The sequence below is a fragment of the Chamaea fasciata genome, unplaced genomic scaffold, assembly GCF_029207755.1.
Source record: "Chamaea fasciata isolate MVZ Bird 193981 ecotype frontalis unplaced genomic scaffold, bChaFas1.0.hap1 SCAF_21, whole genome shotgun sequence".
NCBI classification, from domain to species: Eukaryota; Metazoa; Chordata; class Aves; order Passeriformes; family Sylviidae; genus Chamaea; species Chamaea fasciata.
In genome coordinates, this window is record NW_027094106.1 from 8781335 (window position 1) to 8807711 (window position 26377).

Below are 26377 nucleotides of genomic sequence, written 5' to 3' on the forward strand. Positions count from 1 at the left end.
CGACTCTCTTATTTAAATAGCTCGGGTAAAATAAAATCTGCACGAAGTAATAATTTTCATTTTGTCCTTTGCACGGGGATTAGCAGCAGACTGCAGCTCGTGAGAGCCGCCCTGCCCTCAGCGCGGCCACGCGTGGCATCGCTGTGAACCGAGACTCGAGGCAATCCGGGATTTAAGCTGTTCGATTTTTCGGTTGTTCTCGTGCTAATTATTTTGTGTGTTTTTGCTGTCGGTGCTGCGGCAGAGCCCAGCCCGGGCCGGGGGGACCGAGCCGAGTCCCGGCACCGGCGGCGCTGGGGCTGCGGGGGCTCCGGGGCTGGTGACTCGCTGCTAAAAAAACCGATAAAAGCCCTCGTCCTGTGTTTTGACACCATTTGCTGAACCCAGCGCAAAAAAAAAAAAAAAAAGGTTCTTTTGTTCCGTGTTATTCATCAGGACTTCAGCCATTTCTTTTTTTTTTTTTTTTTTTTTAAATTCAAAACTGTTTATAAAAATTTTAAAAAATTCTTTTAGCTCGATGGCGCTGCACTGAATTTCGCAAATGGAGAATTTGGCTCGGGTAACTTTAAAAAAAACCCCAAATTTTTGTACATCTTGAGGTCTACCCCCCATCCCACCTCCTGAAAGGTGCACTGCCAGCTCCACCGGACAAGGAATGCGGGACTGAGCCCTGTCCATATGGAGCTGTTTAAACAAGCCACGTTAAGACTTACAGAGAGATAACGTGCACGTTTGGGATGCTTAGGGTCTAGAATTTGGTACAGATATTACACATCTCCGCACAGACACACTCAGATACTATAAATTAAGGGTGAAATATCTGAGGTCTTGATCCCCTCATCTGAGCTGACTTAGGGAACAGACCCATCCAAACAAACCCGGCTCTCCCCATCAGCAGACGCCGCAGTACAAGCCCTGAGATTTTATTTACACCAAAATAAGGTGCGAAAAGGACCGAGTTACCTGCACCATCACTCCATAAACAGCCACATAGCAAATAAATGGAAGATTCCCGGGACATGCAATCCCTCTCCAGGGGGAATAATGGGAATATCTTGCTTATTAGAGTCTAACTTCCCTACACTGAGCAGCTGCTGCACAGAGCAGCACTGCCGGGACGGAGGGAAGCAGAGGGAAAGCGCTCATCAATCCCAAAAATCCAAAGCTGAGGGTCGGGTTCTGGGTCTCACATTGTGAGCAGCAAACAGGGGAGAAAAGTCACACACACACACGCCATGAGCACCCCCGGCTGCTCTGCACGAAGGGTCAGAGACCACAGAGAAATAAAAACAGCACAGAAATTATTCGTGGGGTTTTTTTTCTTCGGTTTTCTCCCCGTTATTTGAGTGTCTGCTGCACGGCTCGTTAGCACGGGGTAAAACAAGCACAGGGCAGGGCAGAACCACTCAGCTGTGCTGGAATTAAATGTTAATACCTCAGTTTTTCTTTTCCCGCTGCCACAGAAGCCAAGGGCAGATATTTTGGTGCCCACAGCGACACACGGATAATTTTCTTGGGAATTATCTGATTCCCGAGCCGGTGATGGTCTGAGGTTTAATTCTGATTTTTAATTTTCTGACATTAATTCTGCCATCTCCCACCAGAGCAGCCCGGACAAGACAGGAACCCTGAGCAGATGCAGGACTGAGTTCTGGTCTCCCTCCCCGGGTGTGCACACTGAGGGGGCTCTGATTTGATAAAAATAATTATTCGATCCCAAGGGAAAACAGATCTTTTTCTTTACCCAGAAGTGGCACCCGTTTCTCTTTCAGTTTCGAGATTAAAAGAACCTTTGTGCTGCTAAAATTTTGGTGCAGAGTATCCCAGCACAGGTCTCAGTGCACGGCAAGAAAAGTGAAGGGGGTTTGCTTTGTAGGGAAAAAAAAAATAAAACCACAATTATGCTAATTTCCTAATTAAAAAACAATTTAAAAAAAATCATTACCAGAGAGAATCGGGGCTAAACGTTCCAAACGACTCCACAACATTTTCTAGCATCTACATTCCAAAAACACATGTACAGTTTACACTGAAAAAATGATCCTACTGAAATCTGCAATCACAATAATATTTTTCTAAACGCCATGGACTGTGGCAGTTCTGCAAAACCCAGTCTTGGTAAACAGGACAATTCATAGAGATCAGAATCAATACATGTTCGCAGGGAGTTTTCACTAACCTGCCTGCTTTGGTTATTATCATTTCCGTGCCAGCTTCATGAAATTTCTTCCATAGCTCCTTCTCATGGAGATAGACTTTGATATTTTCTATTGTCTGTAAAAAATAATTAAGATGATAAGAAGAGCAAGAAATGATGGAGAAAACTTCCGAGAAGGGCTGGGAAGGGCCGTGGAAGAGCTGGGGTTGGGGACATTGCAGCCGAGGCTCCGGGCGAAGCCACCAGCCCGTGCGGGAGGAGGATGGAGTCTCAAAAATTCCGCTGCCCTTTGCCAAAAATAAGAGAAACAAACGGAGGCCGGTTTTAATTGCAGACTTTCATAACCAGGCAGGACACTGCGGCTAAATGGAAATTTTTTTTTTCTTTAATTTTTTTTTTTCTTTTTCCTCGGGGAAAAAAGGAAAAAAAAAAAAAAAAAAGTCTGTTGGGGCAGACTCGCCCTAAGCCTCCCAAAAACCGGGAGCAGCCGCGGGGACAACGGACAAGGGCCGCGCTTTGTGCGTTCCGCGGGATGCCGGGGACATCGCAGAGGCGCGGGGTGAAGGCACAGAAGCCGCGTTTTATTTAGGGATGGAAAAACCCCCGGTGAATTCCCCGCCGGGCAGCAGCCCCGGGAGGAGCAGCGGCGGCGGCTCCGCCACGCGTCGGGCCCTGCCGGCCGCGGCTTTCGGTGCTCGGGTTCTCTCTTAACCGAGCTGCGCACCGACGGCGGCCTGCTGCGGACAGGGAAAATAAAATAACAGTAAAAAAATAAAAGCGAAGGAAAGTGGAGAAAAATGAGCTTTTCTCGCAATCCCTGCCCGTGTCGTCGCCGGGGGAGATGCCGGGCCGGTGGCGGGGGTGAGGGCGCAGCGGGGCAGGACGAGGGGCCGGACGGAGCGTACCTGCTCGGGGTCGGGGAGCTGCGGGCTGCTGAGCGGCGTGGAGCTCCCCCCGGCTACGCCGAGGACGGGGGAACCGGCGGAGGTGTCCGCATGGCCGGGCGCGGGGGCTGTTGGAAACCCTTCCTCGGTTTCAGACAGGCTTTTCTCCTGGAGCATTTCCTTGGGGGAGAGAGGCGCAACGTTAGCTGGCCGCACCGGGGGCCACATCCAACTCCTACCCCTCGCCCAGCTCCGGGCACGGCCACCTGCGAGGACAGGCCCTCCCGGGCCGGCCCGTGGTCGTTCCTCGAGCGGTGACACCGGGATGTGACACCGCCGGGCCCGGGGGAAGCCGCTGTGCCCCAGCCCCCGCGGGAGAGCCGCCCACGCGTGGCTGCGCTCCCGCTTGAGGCCAGGGCAGCTCATGTCTGATGTGGCCGCAGCCCCCCAGCCCCGATTCTTTCTGCCCTCCGGTACCCGTCGGGGAGGGCAGCCCGGCCCGGTCGGTCTCTCTGCCCCGTCCCGTCGGGGCTGAGGGGGCTCCGCGACGAAGAGCTGCGGCGGAGCCGGACGGTGTAAACAGGGGGAGTGCTGGGCTCCGAGATAAAAGGGCCCCTCTTAAACTTGGACGGAGACTGGGAAAAGCCAATAAAGATAAGGCCTGACAGCTCCGCCGAGGCTGCCGCGCATCAACGCCGACTTTTACAGCGCGCAGGGACGCGGCCGCCCGCCCCGCTTGACGGACGGACGGACAGACAGACGGACGGGCGGCCGAGGCGCGGAGGGGGAGCAGCTCCGCGCAGGCTGCGGGGTGCCGGTCCCGGGGACCGAAACCGGCGCTGGCCGCGGACCTGCAGCCCCCGAGGGAACGCTCGTGTCCCCGGCCCGCAGCCCCGGTCCCTGCCCCGAGCCGCCGAGGCCGAGCCGCTCTTCGGGACAGAGGCTGTGCAGGGGGAGAGAGGGGCTGGGACCCCAAACTGCAGCTCCAGCAGAGCTCCGGTGAGAGCAGCTGGGACTCCCAGCTCCATTCGCGCCAGAATTCCAGGGAGAGCTCCCGCCGAGGAGCCGGACAGGCTGTGTGCGAGCGGGCACACATACCCCAGTGACCGGCCGCAGTCCCCGGGGCAAGGAGCACCGAGCGGGGAGCACGGTACGGGGCTCAATGCCCCCAGAGCTCCACCGGCCCCTCCGCCCGGCTCGGGGTGTCGGGACGGCCCCAGCCCGGCCGAGGCGCGGATGTTTCCCGGCGTCCAACCGCAGAGCGGAGTCGGGTGACCGGGAGGGCACAGGTGGGAGGTGTCCGCGGCCAAGCCCGAGGGCAAGGCTGCAGCCCCGGACAGGGACCGGTGCTCCCGGCACGGAGCAGGTTGGCTGGCGGGGAGCAGCAGGGAGCAGCGGGGCAGGCTGGCGGCGGTGTCCCGCCCCAGGCCGGGGCTCGGCGGGCTGCAGGGAGCCCCGCGCCCTTGGACCCTCCCCGCTCCCTCGCGTCCTTCCCCCCGCACCCCGGGAACTCACACGGCCGGCCGAGGGGCAGGAGGCGCAGCGGGGGGCTCCGGGCTTGGCCTGGGGGCGGCTGCGGCATGAAGGGCATCCGCGGGGCGCTCAGGCCGGGAGCGGCTCCGCGGCCCCCGATGGCAGCGGCGTGCGGAGCATCCCCCGCTGCGCGGATTCACTTTCCCTTGATCTCGGCGGAAAATGTTCCATAAAGATCCAGTTTGGGGCCTTTCGACTCCCTCCCTCTTTGTCTCCCCCCCCCCCCCCCTCCCTTTTCCTTCCCCTCCTGTTGCTGACGTTGCCGCTGTCAATCACATCCCCTTACACCGACTCTGGCCCGCTCCGCCCGGCCCGGCCCGCCCGGCCCGGCCCGGCCCCGCGCCCGCCCGACGGTCCGCACCGGGGGGCACCGGCGGGGGCAGCGGCCGCCCGGCCCCAGCGCACCGGAGCCGCCCGCGGCCTTCCCCGGCCTGCCTCGGCCCTGCGCCGGGCCTGGCGGCGAGCGGAGCCGCTCGCTGCTCCGGGAGGAGCCCGGGGAGAGGGGACATCCTCGGCACCACCGCCCCCTCCCAGCCCCGACGGTCCCGGGGCTCCCCGCTGCCGGCCGGGGAGCCGGGCAAGGCCGAGGCTTCAGCGGCGGGCATAGGCCGCGCTTGGAAGAGCACCCGGCTCGGCGGGACCCCGCGGCGGGAGCCGGGGTAGCCCGGGAGAGGTGATGGGGAAGAGCCGGGATCATGCCTGGGCGGGGGTCCCGCCTCAGGAGGGGCCCACAACCCCCGTGGGGTCCCCTGACCCTGCACCGCAACCGAAGCCCCCGTGCCCGCCGGCCTGCGGCCTGCTTTCGGTGCGGGCCCCCCTGCGAGCCCGGGGACGAGGACAGGGGCTCCCCCTCCTCTCCGTGTCGCGACAGAGAGCCCCGAGCTTTTCCACAAGGCAGGCAGGAGCTGGGCGGCCACAACAAAGCGACGGCGAGGCCAGGCCGTCGGGGCCGCCACGAGGTGAGGGCGGCGAGGGAAGAGGCCGCTCACACCAGCCCGCCGGAGCTCCCTCACCCCGCGGCCCCGGCGCCGCCTGCTCGGGGCTCCCACCGCCACGCCAAGCCCCCAAAGCAGGAGGAGAGCCCACGCGAGAGAGTTCCCGACTGCTGTCGCGACTTAAAGGGCCAATTCAGCCCGGCTGTCGCGATTACCAAGGCACACACCCAGCGCTGCCCTCCCTGCGCTGAGCCGACCCTCACACCCGAGCCGTGCCCAGGCCGCTGCGCCCTACCCCCTGTCGCGACAGCCCCACGGCTGTGCCCCGTGCTATATCGTGACAGCACCGAGCTCTGCGCTGTCCCCAGAGGCTCATCCCCTCCGCGCCCGGGGCCAGGCGCCCTTACCCGAGCCGGGGGTCCCGGGCGGGCGCCGAGGCAGCGCTCGCTCCCGCAGCGCCGGGCTCACAGGGACCCCGCCATGGGCCGGCGGGCCAGGGGTCTTACCGGGCTTTTCTTGAAAGTGAATTTAAACCCAAACTCACTCCCACCGTCACGTGGTGCCGAAATTGGGAACAGGAGCAGAATAAAAAGTAAAGTGGGGTCAACCTCGTAATGAACCTTTTCCCCACTCCTACCAAAAAAAAAAAAAAAAAAAAAAAGAGAGAGAGAGAAAAAAAAAAAAAAAAAGAAAAGAAGAAAAGAAAGGAAAAAAAAAAAAAAAAAAGAGGACCCGAGCGGGCAGGGAGAGGCCAGCGGATCCCGCAGGAGCCAGCGGGATGGGGCAGGTGAGGAGGCCGGGCCGCGGCGGGCCCCGACGGGAGAGGGGACCCGCGACCGTCCTGTCCCCGCACAGAGCGAGCGGGGAGCGAGAAGGGCCTCAGGGTGAGCAGCCGTCCCGGGGGGCAGCGAGAGGCCCGGCTCAGCCGAGGGTTCCCGGGAGCGCCGCTCCCGCTGCCGACCCGCCCCGCGCGGTTCCCCGCCGGTTCCGCGGGCCCGGGCCGTGCCCCCACCCCGCGGGCACCGGGCCGCTCTGTCCCGCCGCCGCTTCCCGCCCGCGGGCCGGGCTCTCCCCGGCAAAGGTGAATTTCAGTGTGACTGTGCAGCCGCTACCGGGAGCTCGGCTTTGTCTGGGTGAGTCTCCCTTCAGCTCTTCCTCCCTCAATCGCGGCAAGGAGTGCCGGGCGCTGCCTGAGCTTTCCGACGTTGAATGCAGTTTTTACCCCTTGAACAAAAATAAAAGGGCGGAGGGGGCAATCCTAGGTGGGGAGGATTTAATTAAAGCAGACCCAAAGTCTCTCAGGCCTCCTTCCAGCCTCAGCCTTCCCCGTGGGTGCGTACGGGGATGCTGGAGCGGTGGGGTCGGGCCCATTCGCCGCCGTGCGGCCCCGGCTGAGCTCAGCCTCGCTCGGCTCACCGTGCCCTGAGCCCGGACAACACCTGCCCGTAGCGGATTCCGGGCGCGGTTCCTCCGGGAGGGCACAGGTTTCCTCATCCCCCGAGCAAGGGAGACGGGGCCGACACCGAGAGGTGAAACGTCCTCGCCGGTCGGAGCCCCCGGCTGCGGCAGCTCCGTGCGCTTCCCGAAGGCTCCGGCAAATCACGGCGAGGCGAAACCAGCCCGACTGTCATCACCCGGCAGATAAACGGCCGGATCCCCGACGGCAGGGTGGCTCCTATTCACGGCTCATCAACGCCGAGCCAAGGGAGCGGTGGGAGGATAAGCCCCCGCTTTCAGGGACCAGCGCTCCAAACCACTCATCACTGTCACCGAGCTCGCTCATGCTCTGGCCCCGAACACCGGCGATTAATAAAAGTTTACTGGCGCTTTTCTCCAGAGTTACACTCAGTCCGCGGGCCGGGGAAACCCGAGTGGGATCCGTTCATCCGCGGGATGCTCTTCCAGCCGCCGCGCCTTTCCGTGGCTCCTCTTCCCCACAAAGAAAACCTGCTTCTCTTCCCCCCCAGGAAAAAACTGCCAGCCACGACGGAGACGAGGGAAGAAGCGAACCCCGAGCCCGCACCCGACGGAACCGTGCGGCCGCGGCCCCGACGGCGGCGGGGGGAAAGTCGGGACCGAGCCTCGAGCGCGTGGGTTGGCGTAGATTGACTGACTTGAGAGGAAACTCACCGGTTTACACTGCTGAGAAGGGTTTGAATGGATGAGTACTGAGAAAAAAATTGCCGAATTTGGCCAGTAACAAGGCTGGAAGAATGGAAGGCTAATACTGAGTTATGCATGGACTCGGGAGGAATTACACAGCATCAGAGCCTTGCTTCTAAACAGCGACAGTGCCAAATTTCTAATAACTGTGTAATATGCTTATTTATACCATACAAGGACTTACAAACCTCATTGTGCATAGCAGCTGGGTCATATTTCTTTACCCTTCCATTCCTCAGGCCCTTTTGCCAAGAGACTGGTACCAAACACTCCTAGGCTGAAAGGAAAACACAAAATTTAATCGCAAAGAAACGATGACAAGGAAGCGTGGGTAAGATACGGGCTGACGTGCAGCCCTTTAATCTTAAGCATCTGCCTAAAATAGATGCACTAAGGGGGTATTGGAAATATGCACGGTTTGAAATGCGAGTGATTCTCTGCTCCTAAATCGTTCAGCCCGGTTATCCATATGTATTTCCCTGACCTGGGCACGTTTGTAGGCTCTAAGGCTTTGTTTTAAACTGTTAAGTAAATGTTTTAACGAATGTTTTAAAAGGTTGTAAACGAACGTGCTGCTCAGTCTCGCACCAAGCTCCGCTGGAACCGGGTAAATCAAATGAAGAACCATATTCCGATTTGTTTTTAAATATTTGGGGGGGGGGGGGATTTGTTAATTTTTCCAAGCGTACCAAGTGTACTCACCCCTCGTAATTTCAAAAAAACCTATGCAAGATGCAGCCCGGCAATGTTATCCAGAAATAATTAAACTATGAATGAAGATTCATGTGTGTAGACATTTTAAAAAAGATTAACTATTTTAGAAATAAAAGCTAACGACTGTGGAATTGGTTAAATTTTTTAAATTAACGCAAATTTTCTCCAAATGCTCTGGATTTTTATTTTTTATTATGCTAACCTACTATTTTTTTTAAAGTAGCATCTAAAAAACTAACATTTCAAATCATTTGCACATTTTTTGAAGGAAGAGATTTTTACCATGAGCTTGGCAATGTCTTTGTTAGAGTGAACAGTCCAGAGATCACTGCCCTGGTGAGCGTCAGCCTGAGATAGTCCCCAGTGGCATTTCCCAGCCGAAGCTCTGATTTAACTTCAGGATTTACATAAATATAAAAAAACCCACCCCAAAAACAAACCAATAAACAAACAAAAAACCCCCCTCAATCTATTTTGTAGTAACATTTTTTGATTTTAATGAAAAGACCCCTAAAGCTACAACACGCTGGAGGATGGGAGCAGGCGAATGGAGCTGGAATGGGAATGATGGTTTCAAAAATCAAAGGAGAACAAAGCCCAGCGCTCGGAGCACGGTGATTTCTCTGCAGCCTGGCTTCCAGTGCCACAGCAGATCCAGCTCTGCTCCCTGCACCCACAAAACTCTGCTGTGGGGTGGGGTCTGGGCATTGGAATGGGGTGGGGGACAAGCAGACCCTGCCACCTCTGCTCTGCCACTGCCAGCAGAGCAGGGCTCTGGTCACACCATCCCCGTGGTCACCAGTGCTGCCAAGGCCTGCAGGACAGCCTGGGAGGGAAGGGACTCAGTGGTGTGGGTCAGGGTGGCAGCCAGGTGTGCATGGAGAGGGGACAGCAGCCCCAGGGCAGCTCAGTGTCTTGCAGGGATGTTACTGGGGAGGGAAGACACATGGAAGCTCCTGGGTGAAGCTGCTCTGGAGCACCTGGGCGAAAATGAGAGGCACATCAATCCACCAAGTGACAGCAGGGCAAGTCACTTGTCACCGGGCAGGCAGGAAAGGGGAGAGGCTTGTCTTAAGCCTTACATCGGAGCAGGAAACTGCCTTAAGGTATTGCAAATCCAGCCCAGTACATTGGCAGAGCAAGGTGTTGTGGCTCTGCACGGCGTCCCTGGCATCATCCATCCAGGGATGGGGGACTGGGAGAGTCCTGCCCAAAGTGGTTGTTCAGTTTGTGCTAGGGATGAAGAGGAGGTTATTGCTATGGGAAATCATTGTCCTCCAGGCTAAACAGTGGAAAATGCTGGTCTGGGTGAGAAATTCCCAGCGTGAGGAATGAAGGCAGCCAGCTGCCAGCTCTGGAGCTGGGCATAGACCCTGTCCAAGCCCCCAGCGTGGCACAGTGTGATGCTCTGACAGAGCAGCCAGGGCCAGTGGGGCCAAACAATCTTGTTCAAACATCAGAGCCCACTCAGGGGCCAGAACCCCTGACCCACAGCCTGAGCAAGGCACAGCCAAGCCCTCGCACCCCACCAGAGCCTGCCACTCTCTTTGGCCAGTCCCTTTCCCCTGTAGTGCTGCCCAGAGGGAATCTTTCCTCTTTCTCCCTCATCCAGGGCCGGACCACAGCATGGCAGGGGGTCAAAACAGTGCTCAGCACTGGAGCTATGGGGAGGGAACAGAAAACACTCAGCCAGGAACAAACAGGGGTCCTGGGGGATTAAACCCCTGCCAGATGCCTACGAGAACCTTGCATCATCCCAAGGATCAGTCCTGTCCCGAGTCCTGGCTAAATCACCCAGGTTTAGGGGTGTGAGGCTTGCAGAGCACAGGAAGGCAGCCAGGATTTCCAAGGGCAGAGCGGAGCAGGGAACAGCAGGAGCAGCCAGCCGGGGCGTAGAGGCTGGAGCAGAGGCACAGACATCTGTGTGGATGTGGAGCTGCTGCAGAGGAGGCGGCACAACGGGATGGAGGAAGGCGAGGTGAGAGGCAGATGAGAGCAGAGGGGAAGGGAGCTGTGGGGGTCTGGGGAGCAGGGGGCTGGGGGAAAGGGGCCAGGCTGGGGAAGGGCTTTGCTTCCAAGGACAGCACACATCACCAGTGAGCCTCTGGGATGTGGCAGCCTGTTCCCTGCTCAGTCACATCCCTCCCGTGCCTCCATCCCACTCCCGGGACACTGACGGGAAACACATTCCTTGGGCTGCAGGGGCAGGGTCAGGCTTGGGGACAAAAACTCTTCTCCATTTTGGGCATTTTCCTCCCTGCCCAGGGAGTGGATTTGCTCTGAAAGCAGGGCTCAGCCTTAGGGGTGTCCTTACCCGCCCCCCAGTAAAGGGACTAAACTGCAAAAAGGCCCCACGTTCCCATTCCTGGGGAAGGTTCTCAACAGAAGCAAACAGGAAGGGAAATGATAGCCAACTGGGATGGGGCCCAGAAGCTGGGAATTTCCTCCTCTTGGGACATGACTTGCTGTGGGACACCAAATCTGCTGCAGGTACAACGAGGGAAATGGGAGACAGGGGAGGGATGAAATCCTGGAGCAGCGTCTGCCCCTGGCTCCAGCAAGGAGAGAAAGGATGGCTGAGATTCATTAAATAAAGAGACAGGAAAACCTTGCTTAAGGAGCTGTCTGGGAAAGAGGCCATTTCAGGCCTGCTGTATACAAGTGCCAGTGATTTGGGGCCAGAACAGACAATTGCTAAAATTTCCTCCAGGCTCTGCTGTGCAAGGAGCTGCTCTCAAGCAAAGCAGTTCCAGAAAGTTGTGGGGAGATTATTGGTGCCTTTCTGCTTGGGTTGAAGGACCAAGCTGGCTCCATCAGGAGAAGAGAAGGAAAAAGATCCCTCAGATTAGGAATTTTTTCATTCAACTGCTCAGAGCACTGACCAGGTGGTGCAGAGAGGATGAGGCAGCTCCTACAGGAGGAAGGGCATAAACATCTCACCATGCAGTGGGAACAGAGAGAGGGATGGAAAAGGGATTTCACAATCCTCAGGATGAGTCTGCACCTGTCATAAACCAGGTGAAATTTGGGGAGAGGCAGGAGCAGTGGGGACAGCAGGACATGCTCCCGTGGAGAAGGTTTGCACCACTGAACTTCAGCACAGCCACAGCTACAGAGGGAGTCCAGGTCCTTCTGCCCCTGCCATTCCCCGCTCTTACCTGGGAGCCAGGCAGGGAAGAGAGCAAAATGGGCTCTGCCCCAAACCCCAACCTCTGCTCCACCACCAGAGAAGAGGGATCCACGCTGGGATCTCTCACCTTGCCCCAGGAGGTGAGGCTGCTGCAGGTCTGCCAGCTGGTCAAGGGCCTGGCCTGGCTGCTCTGGGACATCCTCAAGATCATTCCCCACCTCTGCCACACCATGTTCATCCATTTCTGTGCTGGAAAATGCTTGCCTGGGTTGGGAACATCGACCTGAGGAAACACTTTGGGCACGGGGTCCAGCCCCAGCCGTGGAGCCTCAGGGACTGTGGGGACAGCAGGCACAGAGCCAGCAGCAGGATGGTCCTCTCTGATCCTGAAATCAAAAGCTGGGAGAGGGGCCCATCCCCTCTCTCCTGTTTTGCCTTGCTCCTGCTCCGAGTTGAACCTAGAAAGAGTAAAAAAATATGGATGAGAAATGCTGGTCAGTGCTTTCTGTACCAGCATCCTTCATGTACAACACATTCCCAGCACCTCCAGCCAAGGAGAACTCTGTGGGTTTTGCCTCTGTGCTGGTGCCACCGACAAAGTGCAGAAAAGCCTCCGAGCTGGAGATAAATGCCCCGAAGCAGATGAAATCGGCTGGGAACACCTGATCCTCATTCCCACAAGGTTATGGTTAAGGTTGCGAAACGAAGGAAGTGCCGCACTGGCATGCTGGCAGCAAATCAAAGCAAGTGACATTAATTAAAGCATATGTTAGGAATAGGAAATTAAGCTAAAGCAACATTTCATCTGCAGCGTCTTCTCCGGGCACTTTAGAAAGGGTATAAGTTTACTGTAGGGAAAGAGAAATGAGGAGGCTGGTGCAGAGGATAGATGTGCGGGAAGTTAAAAGAATTAGAGGAGAGTTTTAAAAGCTTTAGACTATACACTCAAGGTCATGTTCGCTCTCTGTATTTATTTTGAATTGTGAGTGAGGGGGAAGGCTGAGAGTGCTGGCTGGCACAGAGGGAAGACTCGGGCTGACATGGACCAAGCATCCTTGACAAGGGGGCTCAGCCCCAAAATTGGGACCCTCTGCACTCCTCCCTGCATGGCTGCACCAGGCACTGGTGGACCTTGGCACTGGTTTTGCAAAAATACACACGATTCCCCAATTTTGCTTTTCTCGGCTCACTCAGGGTTCACCAAAGCTCATTTCTCTGGGCAGCTGGGGACAAGGGCACCACTGTCCCCTGCACAGGGGGGAAACTGAGGCACGGCATGATGAACACCTTTGGAGCACGGAGCAAGCACAGGGCTGCGAGCACTGACCAGAGCTGCTCTCCAAGCCCTGAGGAACCACGAGAAGCCCCTCAGACCCTCTCCCACAGTCTCTCTCAGCCTCGGGCCCTTCCTGCTGTTCCCACCCTCGGGGGTGGCAGCGATGCTGCTGCAGTCCCGACCCATCGGGGGCGTTTCTGGGGCTGCAGTGACGCAGCAGCCACCCGTGTCATCCCAGGTCACCCAGCTTTTTTCCATCAGGGCCTCGCTGTGCTGGGGCTGTGAGCGGGGCCAGCCCGTGGCCACTTCCACGTGGGCTCTGTGCCAGCTTACACGGTGCACATCGATGGCACCACGTCCACGTGGGAAAGGGGGTGACATCTCCACTGCCCAAGCTGTGCCAGGAGCTGTGCCATGCTGTGGCAGGACAAAACCTGCCCCAAACCCCAGGTGGGGCGCTGAGGGATGAAGCCCAGGACCATGGAATTGAAAACATGATTGAGACATTCATTGAATCCACCCATCCTGGCCGTGCTTTCCCACCCTGTGCCCTGCCGAGCGTGTGCTCCTCACCCTCCCCTCTGCCGTGCCCTGAGGTGACCGTGGGGGTGACAATGGCACAGGCAGCGGAGTCAAGGCGTGAGTGAAAGAAGCCGCTCAGCCGCCTGACCCCAGGCCCTCTCCTCTCCTCTCCTCTCCTCTCCTCTCCTCTCCTCTCCTCTCCTCTCCTCTCCTCTCCTCTCCTCTCCTCTCCTCTCCTCTCCTCTCCTCTCCTCTCCTCTCCTCTCCTCTCCTCTCCTCTCCTCTCCTCTCCTCTCCTCTCCTCTCCTCTCCTCTCCTCTCCTCTCCTCTCCTCTCCCCTGGCTCCCCGGCCGGCTGCCGCCTTTCCCCGGAGCCATAAATCGCTGGCCGGGCCCGGCGCGGGCTCCCCACGGCGGTGTCTCGGCGATGAGTTACGAGGAGCGAGCGGCGCGGCCAGGGCTCGGCTCCAGAGCCCCGAGGAGAGCGCTGCGGCGCGGCTCCCTCCTCCCGCCCAGCCCGGAGCTCCTCTCCTCCCGCTCCCACCCTGCCCACGCTGCTGCCCTGCAGGGTTTCACCCCACGGGACCGCCGTGCTTCCCGATTTTGGGAGGAGGGCCGGCTGGAGCGCGGTGTTTACCCAGGGCGAGCGGGCAGATGGCTTGCTGACAGCTTCAGGAACACCTTGTAGCAGTTGCGGTGATTCCCGAGATCCGTTGCTTCCCATTTCAATTCACACATCATGATTTCTAAACCTCAGCTTGTACCTTCCCCAGCAGAGCTCCCCGAGCTCCATCCCGGCTGCATGCAGTCGCTCCCGGCCCGGGAATGACGGGGAAGGGGATCCTGGGGCAGCAGCAGCCACCCTGACACTGCCTCCTTCCTTGGCCCGGGGCAAGCCCCTTAACCTGCCAAAGCGACGGGCACGATCAGCAGAGAGGCTGGAAATTACTTGGGGGATGTAAGTACTTCTTAGGGACGAAGAATTCCTTTTTTCCATCCCCTTCTCCAGCTGAGTAATGGTTGTGAATGTAGGGACAGAAAACAGGTAGGTTGGCACGTGTGGGTCTCTCCTGCTTTTGGTGTGGAGCATCTCCATTTGGGATCGTCCCTGCCATCGGCTGCTGGGGACCAGCACTGTCCCCTGGGGGCTGTGGGAGCCTGCTCAGCCCCTGGTGCTGTTTGGGAGCAGCTCACAGAGGCAAAACTGAAGCCGGGATGGAGCTTGGCCCTGGTGGCTCCTATAAACAGCGTAAGTTTGGTCAGCAGGAGGCTCACACCCAGCTTCCCCACCTGGAATGGCTGCTGGCCCCCACCTTCCCTCCAGGAATTGCCTTCTGGGCCTGGTGGGACCCCAGGGCTGGTTGTGGGGACCTTTGTGCTCCCACCAAATTCCCCAAGCAAGTGTGAACCAGAGCATCTCACAGTTGTGGGCGTTCCCCTGCCCTTCTTGTGCTGCTGTGGCAGAGCCTTGGCCTCGGGGTGACAAAAGGAGTGTGTTTTTCCAATTAAAAGAGCCAAATGTGTTTTCCTGCCAGTATTTAGTCCAGTCTAACATGCAATGTCTACATTTTAACCTTGAAGAAGCCTCTGGAGACGCTGCAAAATAAATCAATACTAGTCCACGTGCTGGAAAACAGAACCAATAAATAACTTCAGAGCAGCTTTTCTGTTTACCCTGTGAAATTCCCAGTCTTGGCCGCGTGCTTCAAAACAGCGTCTCAAAATAAAATAGAAAAGAAAAACAACCCCCTGAACCCTTCATTAGTGGCTCAGCATGAGGCTCTCCGGCCAGGCAGGGCTGGTTTCAGGTTGCAGGTGCAAGGCCAATTCTCCACTGACCTCTGGGCTGGGATTTGGGATTGAGGTTGCCTGTGCAATGGTTTAAAAATATTAAATAAAAACATTTAAATAATAAAAAAAAAATATGTACCCTGCACGGTTTCTTATGGCATGGAAGGTGCTGGAGGAAAACAAGCACCTGGATATGAGTATCCCCAGCCTGGTTCCTGGGCCTGATCCACAGCTCCAGGTGCTGTAGCCAGGATTTCTGGAGCCCATCCCAGCCGTGGGCATCTGCACCCCATCAGCAGCCCAAGGTTTTTACCTGCTGTCATTGCTGCGTCCCCAAATGGCGAAGGAGAACTGCAGCCCTCAACCTTCTCCCTCTGCTCTTCCCAGGTCACCCAGTTTGGGGCCGGTCAGGGATTCATTCACCAGTCCTTCCTCCTTTCTGACAATAATAAATAAATGTGTCTTTAGCTTCAGCATAAAATCAGATTTACAGGAGCTATTAAAAGGCGACTTAAAGGCAATTTTCCTGCATCCTGCTGAGGAAAGGTCTCGTGTGGGAGGCAGGTGGGGCTGCAGGACAGTGCAGGGACACTCAGGGATGTGTGGGCAGCTGGGGACGCACCTGGGCATGCAGAGATTTCCTCACGGCAGCGAGGGTGACGAGCAGCCGGGGCTGCCATCAACAGCCTGTGCCGGTGGCACCAGCGGTGACACGAACACAAACAGGGGCAGGATGCTCAGGGCCATCCCCTGCACAGGGCACACCCCACACAGAGTGGCCCCGCGCTGCAGCCGCTGCCCTGGGATGGACAGACGGACACTCCGAGCTCCGGGAAGGGCGGCAGGAGGCGAGCCCAGCTCCCCACCTCCCGCAGGGATGTTCCACAGGGAAAACCCAGCCGCCGCCCAGGGGACAATTGGAAGCGATTTCCCCCACATCTCCCTTTGTGCCGGCCGCCCCCGAGGCTCGCTGCTGTCAGCGTGCATTATTGCAGGCAGGACAGCTCTATTAGTCACACCCTGAGCGGCTGGAAAAACACACGGAGCAGCCGTGCTGAGCAGGGCTGAGCCTCACACGCACCATCCCACCGGGAGAACGAGCCCTGCGGCTCGGGGTAACCTGCTGGAAAAGCAGCCGGGGGAATCAACCGCAGAACGGAGCAGAAGGGGGTTGTTTTTTGTTGGTTTTTTGTTTTTTTTTTTTTTTTTTTTCGTGGTGATTCCGGATCAAAATTTCTGCTGTCCCATCCCCACCCGGAGCTGCTTCTCCTGCAGTGGGATGTGTGAAGCAGCTGACACCTCTCTGGGCTGGGCTCTGCCTTTAAAGCACTGACCCCATCCCAGGAACTCCCAATTTCCTTCCCTGAGAACCAGCAGGGAGGAGCAGGACCAGGAGTTAATCATGTTGGAAAAATCGGGGCAGCCATTTACAGCTTCGCACTGGTTTGGCACCCACCCCCGTGGCCGGTTTTTCAGAGCAGCTCAGTTTTCACCGAGGCGCTGGAAGTGTCTGAGCTCTCAGGGAGCAGCAGATTTGGTATCAACCTCCAAAAAGCTTCACTCTCCAAAGCTTCCACCAGGAGAAGCACCTGAAATCACAGCACTGCACCCACCTTGCACGGATTTCTCCCCAAAGCCAAGGTCAGCAGGACATCCCGTGCCTGCTGGAGCACAGAGCAGGAGGAGACATTCCCGCCATGGGGGCAAGAGAGGAAAAATTCAGGGTCTTGCATCCAGAAAGGTCCCTGTCCCCTGTCCAGAGGATGTGTGCACGGGGTAGGTGTGAGCCTTGCTCTGGGCAGTCCCTGTGCCATGCAGCAGCTCCAGGAGTTCTGTGGGAGATGGGATGGAGGCACGGTTGGCTTTTTCTGGTTGGACACCAGGAGAGGGACGCAGGGGAAAAGGGATGCACAGAGCTGCAGCTCACGCCAGGTAAACACTAAATGCATCCCAGACTGCAGCTCACACATTCACATCCCCGTCCTGCTGCTGCCCCAGGTCCTGGTGGCACCACTGCCACCCCTCTGCTCCTGTCCCTGTCCTGGACACTGAGGGGAGAGGGCACGACCTTGCAGGGTGTGTGTCACACTCATCACTCGCCTGTAAAAACACGCTGTGGGTATAAACTGGGCAGATTTAGGGACTGTAGGGCCTTCTGTTCTTCCTTCCATTTCTGGAGCATTTCCCCACCCCTTAAAGGCTTTCCATTATTTATTACATTTCATTTAACCCCAGCCACGTCCTCCAAATAAAATTTATTTTGCAGCTGTCATTCAGGTTTACTCGGGCCTTAACCTCGTAATCCTATTGATTCCCTCATTATTCTGGGAGCGAGGGATTGATTTCATGCCTTCTGTGTTCTGGAGAAGCCTTTGCTCATTAATCTCACCCACATTTACAAACAGTCCATCCTGCTCATTCATTATTTTCTCATTCCCTGACTCACGAGGTTCTCAGCTTGTCTGCTTTGCCTCCTGGTTTTGGGGTGTGGATGGAGAGGGAATGTTTTCCCTCTCCTAAAGGCAGATCCTGCATCCTCACAGCCTGGATCTCCATGCCCCAGAGGCAGAGGGTGATGGGCTCCCATGCAGGGAATCTCCAGAAAATCCCCCAGACTCATGCTCTGCCTCACCTTTGGGACATGCCGCAGGACTGCATCCCGCTCAGGAAATCACTGAAACCAACTGGGCTGGGGAAAAACAGAGAACCAGGACAAATCCAGCTCAGGAAGGGAGAACCAGAACAAATCCAGCTCAGGAAGATCTCCAGATGAACATCCTGCACACACCAAGGAGCACCCCGCAGCCAGGCCACGCTGCTCAGCACCCTACAGGGGCCTTGGGCAGGTACAAGCAGTACCTGTTGCTGAAGTTTGCTGATGCACACACCTCCAAACACACCAGAAGTGTGTTTATAGGGTGTGATTAATCATCCCGAGCATTTAATAGAGCCCCATCGCTGTGCACAGCACTGTACAGTGCATGGAGGAAGACATGACCCCTGTCATGGAGGCTTAGAATAAAAAATAGGCAGACACTGTAGTTCAGACACGTAATAAATCCCCCAGAAGGGCCAATCTCAAATATTTCAGCTCTTTCTCCCTCTCCCCCCCTAATATATAATTGTCTTTGTTGGATCAATACAGAGGGGCTTTGTGGAAGGAGCACGTTTTAAGGGAAGATTAATGTAGTGAATTATGCACGCAGCTAGGAAGAATTCTAATATTCAGCTTCCAGGAGGAGGAGAAGGAAGGTCTGTGGGATCAAATCCTCCTTCCAGGATGGGAACACAGTGCTGGTGGTGCAGGCAGCCAAGGACCTGCTCCTGTGGGACGGTGGCAGGAGCCTTGCTGAAGGCGGAGATGGATCTGCCCACGATGGGTGGATTCAATGAATGTTTCAGTGACGTTTTCCACTCAATGATTTCAGCCTGGCATAAACCAGCGTGCCTGGGCTGCATCCCTCACCCCCACCTGGGGTTTGGGGCAGGTTTTGTCCCACCACAGCTCCAGACAGAGCCAGCAGCGAGCAGACAGGGCCCTGGGGTATTTGTCACTGGGATATTTGCCACTAAACACCTATTATTTATCCACAGCAAAGCCCTGTGATCGTTTCTCTGGGTGCACAGACACCTCCCCAACCCTCTGCTCAGAGCATCCCACAAATGAATTCCCCTAATCTCATTAATGTGTAATGACACAGGGCTGAGCCCCGCTCTCAGGGCTGCCTGAGCCTCACCAGCAAGGTGTGCATCCTGTGAAGCACAGGGCTATCATATGGAATAAATTTAACTGAATCAAGTTTTGATTAAATGCCATAAACATGATTGATTTGGTTACATACCCTCTGTATGACGGTCTGTTTAATTTATTTTTTCATTCTGAGAAGGGATGTTGCATTGATCCCAAACATTAGCTTTGACTGCCACCATAAATTCCCATTTTAGGGTGACCTGCAGCAGCCTTATTAATATTTTTACACTTACCCAGCAGTTGCCAGGGTTAACCCTTCCACAACGTGCCCAAATTGTGCAGTGCTGTGGGGGCAGAGGGCTGACCTCGACCAGAACCAGGGGCTGCAGCCAGCAGTGGAAAAAGATCAGTTTTAATGCCACCACTCCAAAAACGACCAACCCTCCTAAACGTGCTCCCTGGACCGCTCAGGACCAGGGGGATCAGCAAAAAACCCGAGGCAGCATCTCCACGAGCCCTTTGGCAATGAAATCGTGCCCCATAGCGTGCCCAGGGTGGGCTGTTTGCTGTCTGAAACCCCACAAAAGCCAGCACACCTCTCACCCTCCTCACCACGCCAGCCTCGGGACCAACACCACCACAGATTTCCTCACAACAGCTTCTAGATCTTTCTTTTTATCAAGTGTAGGGGGGGATCTTGCCCAAATATATATATATATATTTTTTTTACATTACTAATAAATTGGAAGAATGCTTTATGTTTTCAATATATTTTCAATTTACTGCCGTGGTCAATACCTTGGTCGCTGTGTGTATTTTATAAACGACGTCAATGATAACCAGATTTAGCTGTCGGTTTTCTCCATAAGTACTGTGTTATCCACCAAAAGTGATCTCTGGTAACACGGTGTCATTAAAAACAATGCTGAAAAGCATTCAGGGAAACACCAAGAGCGAAAAAAGAATAAATCACTTCCAAGCACATCTTGGAGATACTGGAATTTTTGAGGGTTTATTTGGAAGATAAGCTGATTTTTAACACATATTTTGGACAGATCCTGCAATCCCAGCATCCACAAAACCCTCGAGTAACACATGGGCTCACTGCAGGCTCTCCTTGCCCAAAGCAGAAAGGGTTTCTATGCATTTGCACTCAAGACAGTGACAAAAGACACTTTGAGCCTGCCCAGGTCCCATCCCTGGCAGGTGGGGACTCTCCCAGCACACGAATCCATCAGCTGGAACCTACTTGATGTAACTCCTGTCTCCTGTGCGGTTTTGTGCCATTCCTTTCATAAAATCCCAGGATGGTTTGGGTTGGAAGGGACCTTAAGGATCATCTCATTCCACCTTCCACTGTCCCAGGCTGCCCCAAGCCCCATCCAAGGACCTGGAGAGCTGAGCAGGAGGTGCACGTGAGGGGATCTCTAAATGCTGAATTATTCAGCAGAAGCACTGCTGCTGTCCTCCCTCCAACCCAATTAAGCTGTATTTAATTGCAAAGCACATTCCCCCAGTTTTCATAGAACAGTGGGATCTGGGAGCTGGGCTGGTGATTCTTGGGGAGGAGTCAGATGCAGCAAGGACTTTCCTTAGGATTAAGAGTTTTTCCTATAAGAATCCAGCTCAAGAAGGGGTTGAGCCAGTGGAGTGACCCTGACCTCAAGGAGCAAAGTGATGCTTTGTCCAGGAATAAATCCAATGCACTGCCACCTTCCTTCTTTCTGGAGGAGAACAGCCCAAATTCACCCAAACTCACCCAAACTCACCCAAACCCACCAGGCCAATTTTAGCCTCGTTGGAGGCAGATCTCTCACTCACCTCAGCTCCCTTTTATGAGCAGGACAGTTTGTTCTCACTGAAGTCAAGTCCATCTTTGCAGGGTGCTCTGCAGTCAGGCAGGTCAAGGGAAAACATCCAAATCACTCAGCAACTGACCCAGCACAGCCTGAACCACCACAGCTCCGTGGCTCTTCAAATCCCAACAGCCCTCAGCTCTCCCCAGCCAGCACCTGCAGTGCAAATTAGACCTCTAATTAATGAATTAATAAATACTCTGCAGTAAATTCACTAATTATTAGCACCAAGCCTCCCAGGACCCTGCAAATATCACACAGGAGATAAATCATCACACCACCAGCCACCAGATCCACAGGGGAGTGTGGATGGGTGCTGGCACCCTGTAAGTGCAGCGAACCCCATGGAAACACAGAAACCAACACAAAGCCATGGCAGCACCGGGGGTTTGTCTCCCTTCACCCTTGGCAGAAGCCAGAAAAACCTCAGCTCAGCAGCAGCAGAGTGTTTTCCCATGGTAGTCTGGCTTTCTTGCTTTGAAAAAAAAAAATAAAATTTAAAGGTTTCATAGCCTCTTTTCATCTAATATTTAACGTGCAAGAGTTTCTGCATGCCCAGGTTAGGTAAACATTAGAGAAGATTGTTTATAGATATTATATACACAGCGGCGCTGGTTTAATTTATCAAAAAAGGTTTTGTTGAAATAAATTCATTTTACAGTGGAACCCACTTAAACCTGTTAAGGGAGTGACCTCTCTGCGGTGAACCTGTTTGGGCTTCACCTCCAGGGACAGCTCGAGCTGCAGCACCGATAGCATCACCCGGTGTTAATGTAAATATCCCCCGCTCTCCCAGAGTGTGGGGCGGGGCAGGGCTGGCAGGAGCTGTGCCAAGGAGAGGAGCGCCAGGTGCCACGGGGCATGGAAGGACCTTGGACCTCGCAGGGAAATTTGGCCACCACTGAAGGGGTTTAATGCTCAGGGGTGGCGGGATGTGGCGGTAGGATTATAGGGCTGCACTGGGATGCTGTAGGAGAAATAAATGCTGGAGAAATGCAGGAATAAGGGATGGGGAAAACCCTCCAGCCTCTGCCTGGCCCCTCCCAGCTTCATCTGCCACTGCTGGCATCCATCGCTGTCAGCACCACTAGGTCCGATATTTCCAGGTGGTCCAAATGCCATCAGCAGCTGGAAATTCACAGAAATAACCCAGTAGCCATTTTTTCCCTTCCCCCGAAATTTACCGCGGAGTGGGGAAAGGCAGAATCTCTGCTCTCGCCTCCCCTCTGCTGGCTCCAGCAGCACTTGGCTCACGGCTGGCTTTGCTCCTCTGCTTTCCAAGTTAAGCTCGGTGAGGACAAACCAGGACTGGGAGAACAGAGGGGGGAAAAAGCCCACCAGCATTCCTCCCTCATGGCACAGGTCAGATTAACAGGGGGGAAATTAATGCTAGCAGGTTTAATGGGGATGAAATGCTTTAGGAATGAGCAGATGCATGAATTTGTAGCATGTGGCTTTAAGAGTTAATCTCAGGCCGGAGCAATACCGGGAAGCACATTCATTCATCCATCCATTCAGGAGGCATCAGCCAGGTACAGGGCTTTGTGCAGTTCCCACAGTCTGGCCTAAAGGTATTTATAGTCTAGAGCTGGGGGAAAGAAAACACAGAAAAAAGGGACGGGGTAAGGGAAACTGTGCTTTGGAAGCAGTCTATGCAAAATCCACCAAGGCAGAATTGTCTCGTTAACAGAGGGAGCAATTTGAAATTATATGGGAAAGGTGGATAAAACCTGGAAAGCATAAGAGCCAGCTCTGATTTCAAAGTCCATGGGAGCATTCCAAGGCAGAGCTTTAAAATTAGAAACAGCATGCAAAGTTACTTTTCCATTGAAATGTCATGTTTTCCTTGAAAAGAGCTTTTTCCATCTCCAGAACGCGTTTTGTCACCGAGCAGTAAGGGCGCTTCTCCCCGCAGATCTGCTGAAGCAAAAACTCGGGGGGAAAATGGAGAATCACGTCCGGGGGCTTGGCAAACAAATAAAAAAAAAGCCAAGGAGAGAAGAGGCTGGGCAGCACATTTCCATCAGGGAGGTTTGCGGCTCGCCCTGGGTTCCTGACACAATTTGGCCCCTCCGCTCTCTGTTGTCCCAAATTCAGGTGTTGCCTCCAGCTTCTGCCCAGGGTGAAATCCCTTGTGCATGATCCAGGGAGGAGCAGATCCCATTGCCTCGGATGCAGGAGAACCCCAGTGCCTGTGTGCCAGGGGGTGATCCACCAGCACCCTCCGAGCTGTGACAGCCGCAGCCACCACCCTGCAGGCCAGCACAGTCACAGCTCTGCTGGACACTGTGGTTTCCCTTCTTGTTTCCAGATGGTCCAAACTCCAAACCCCACAAACACGCTCTGTGGGACCCCCTTGTGTCCCCCCAACACTGGGTATGTGACAGTGGTGTCACCACCCACCCCTTGGCTGTGTCGCCAGCCACACCACCGAGAGCTGCAGGGCGGAAGAGGAAATTTAGGAAAAGCGGGAATGTAAAAAAGGGGATGCAAAACTCCAAGAGGACACTTGTCCCTGGCTTAGCAGCGATCCCACTGCAAGGCTGAGCTCACCAGCGGGACAAAAAGGATCTGGAGAAAAGAGCCCGGCACAAAGAGCCCCGTCCCTCCACGCTTTCCAGAGCGGCCACGAACGCACGGAGGGAACAAATTCCAGCGCAAGGGGCGTTGCTGGAGGGCAGAGCCCGCCCGTGGCCGTGTCCCCGGGGCTGGCAGGTGCCGTGGGGACACGGCCCCGCCCGCGCCGCCACAGACAGCCCCGCTTTGAAGCCCTGCCGAGGCTGGCGGCAGCGGCCGCGGCTGGAATAAGATGGCTTTTAAACTCGGAGTGAGATGAAAAGCAGCCGGAAACGCATCGAAAGGGTGACTGGAGGGCTAAGCCTGCTTTTCTCATGCTCGCTTATCCCGGGCTGCTCCGCCACAGACCGAGTCCCCGGGGAGCTGCTTTCTCAAGCTCTGCTGCCTGCCCCGGCCCTTTGCTGCTCACATCTCTCCTCCGCCGAGAGGTGAAGTAGCAACAGACTTTGAGCAGAGATGTAAAAACCAGTATTTTTTTTTTTTTTAATCATTAAAGGTCCTGTGTTGTTTCCTGCCTCGACTCCCAGGAGCCCAAGCCCGGTCCTGAAGGAGCAGCCGAGTTGCTTCACCCCAGGAGCAGCTGCGGTTCTGGAACAAGGGAAACTCCTGTGTTGCTTCTGGGGGTGATTTGGGAGGAGAAATGGGAAACTGGAGGGTGCCACTGCCCAGGAGTGGGCAGCATTCAGCCGGCGTGCACAGCACCTACAGGAGAAAAATAATCCCCTTCCCCAAAGCATTCCAGGCTAAATCCACCACTCCCATGTTTTCTGAGCACTGACCACCTCTTCCAGTGCACCCCTAATGGAACACGCTGTAAAACCGTGCCCAGACAGCCCCATTCCCCTCGATGCCAGGCCACCAGGCAGCCAGGAGCAAGAGCCAAGGGGAAGCAGAGCTGTCTGGGGCACATCAGAGCAGAGAAATCACCCTGTGCCTGTTGCTCGACAGGGGAGACACCCCTGGGCTTCATCAGCTGAATCGTTGCTCTAACAGAGCAGCCAAACCTTTAAATCAGGTTTAAAATACCCAAGGACCTTGAATGGCTTTTTACCTATTAGGTTTCTGCTCCCCTGTGCATTGAGCATAATGGAAATGGTTCTGAGAACAGCAAACCCAAAATGCCACGGCTCCTTCTTCTTGGAAAGAATTTCTTCGCTCGTCGCCTGCACAGAACCCCTGTGAGGGGCGTTAGGAACACAGGAGGCCAGGAGAAGCACGGATCTAATGAGATTTGTGCTAATTCATGTGATTGTTTATAAGAACTACGCTGCTCTAAGCCTGTTAAGCCACTCTGGCTGGCCAGGACTATCCCAGCTCTGGGCTGGTCTCGGCTGCTCACCCTCCAAAGCCTCAGGTTTGCTCAGAGCAGCTGGGCACACATTTTGCCAGGGAGAATACAGAGAAATCTTTGCCATTTCTCCTAAGCAGAGCCCCCAGAGCACTCTCACAAAAAATCTCGCTCTTTTGATGAGGATGCCCTCCCTGCACAGTTCCAGGCTCTGTGATTCGTGTCCTGCACCCCTGTGAGCTCTGCACGTGCAGCCTGGACAGCAAAGCAGGAGCAGCCCCGGGGCTTTTCTGCATCCTGCATCTGCCAACCCACCACGTCTGGGCTTCTCACCGGGTTCTCCATCAAGAAGTTCCAGTACCAAATGCTTGTTGAAGAAGAACGCAGGGACAAACCCTCCCTTCTCCAGATTTCACAAACTGGGAGCATCTCAGAGCTGTGCCTGAACTTCCTCCCACCACCCTGCTGGAATAAACTGTTTTTGTTGTTGTGTGTTCCCTTCTCTTTTTCCTGTTTTCTTTTTCCTTTTTTTTTTTTTCTTGCCTTGTTTGAAAATTGTCTGAGCCTTCCTCGCTTCTCCCAGCCAAGCACAAGGTTACCCCAGCAATCAGCCCCGTGGTGCCAAAGAGTCTGCACCGAGCTCAGCCCTGGCTCTGGGGGAACCAGACATAAAGAGGGGTCTTTAATCTCCGACGTGCTCGCTGATAATCTGCTCTGCAATTTGCTGATAGGGTTGTCTGGGCTCTCCCAGGCTCCAGGAACACGCAGGGAGGGCAAAGGGGAGACAGGAGCACATCCCCTCCCAGACCTCGAGCTGCATCTTCCTTCCAAACCACCCACAGCTCCTGTGGCCACCAAGGCACCCGGACATGATCCTGTGCCCCCAGAAGTGGGAGTTCTGGCCTTGGATTTGTAGCAGTCACTTGGGAAATTATAAACAGCCCGTTCCCGTTCTAGAAGGATCACAAGCACTGGTGGAGCCTCAAAGTGACTTGCAGAGGGGAGCAGTGAGATGGGGAGGGGTGGGATCCCCCTCCAAGCCTGAAATGGGGGCTTTAGGCCACAGGCTGAGTGTGGGAGCTGCCAAAGCCATTTTTTTTTTGCCACAAGGAGCCACACATCCCAGGGTCTGGGTCCCGCCAGCCATCCCTGCCTGGGGGATGTGGTCAAGCACAGTCCAGTATTCCCCATGGTGGGGGGCTGGCTTGGCCCCTCATGCCCTGCCCCACACTTGACCAAGACCAGTCCCCAGTCACCCCAGTAGGAGGGACTTCACCTTTTTAACAGGGCCAAAAGGAGGAAAACATCCTCCTGTTCACACGGGACAGGACCCTGCCACCCATCCAGGCAGAGAGCGGCTTCCCCTCGTGTCACCAAAGTACAGCACACGGCATGACATGACAACCCTCCCAGGAAAGCTGAGATTTCTGCCCAGCTCTCCCCCGCAACCGGGAAAAACGGGCATTTCATGCAGGCAAAGGGCTCAGCCAGCCGGAGGGATGGTCTGTGCTTGAAAACAACGGGGGAAAACCAAAACAATCCAGCTGGAATAAAAATCCCTGCAAACGCTCCCTCTCGTGGAGGCTGGCTGCTCTCCTGCCGCCTGGGAGACCAGGAGAGGTTTTATCCCAAAACATCCCCAAGGATGAGGGGCTCTGCAGGAACCAAGGGGGCTGGTGTCACCCTCCCCTCACAGATCCCCGTGGAGCCAGCCCTCGGTGCCCAGCGGGGTCTCTGGAGTGAGCAGGACACAGCAGGCACGGGATGGGGTGAGCTCGGAGCTGTGGGCACTTGTGAGCCCATCACCCAGGATGCCTTTGAGGCTTTAACTGCCAAATTACTTCCCCTTCTTGCTGATGT

At 55.5% G+C, this 26377-nt stretch overlaps 1 protein-coding gene across 5 annotated transcripts in view; it reads right to left on the reverse strand.

Moving 5' to 3' along the window:
* Positions 1-7952, reverse strand: part of TBX4 (T-box transcription factor 4) — a 36326-nt gene extending 28374 nt beyond the window's left edge. Inside the window, exons 1-3 of one of the 5 annotated variants that reach the window (XM_066202095.1) lie at positions 7641-7952; positions 3064-3222; positions 2180-2274 (exon numbers count right to left, since the gene is read on the reverse strand). In XM_066202095.1, coding sequence (XP_066058192.1) covers positions 2180-2274; positions 3064-3219 — 251 coding nt within the window. In that variant the 5' untranslated portion in view covers positions 3220-3222; positions 7641-7952. Of the gene's footprint in view, positions 1-2179; positions 2275-3063; positions 3469-4140; positions 4227-4557; positions 4739-7640 lie in introns of those variants that run through there. The other 4 variants (XM_066202093.1, XM_066202097.1, XM_066202096.1 and 1 more) reach the window with 4 other exon arrangements.
* Positions 7953-26377: the final 18425 nt, after the last annotated feature.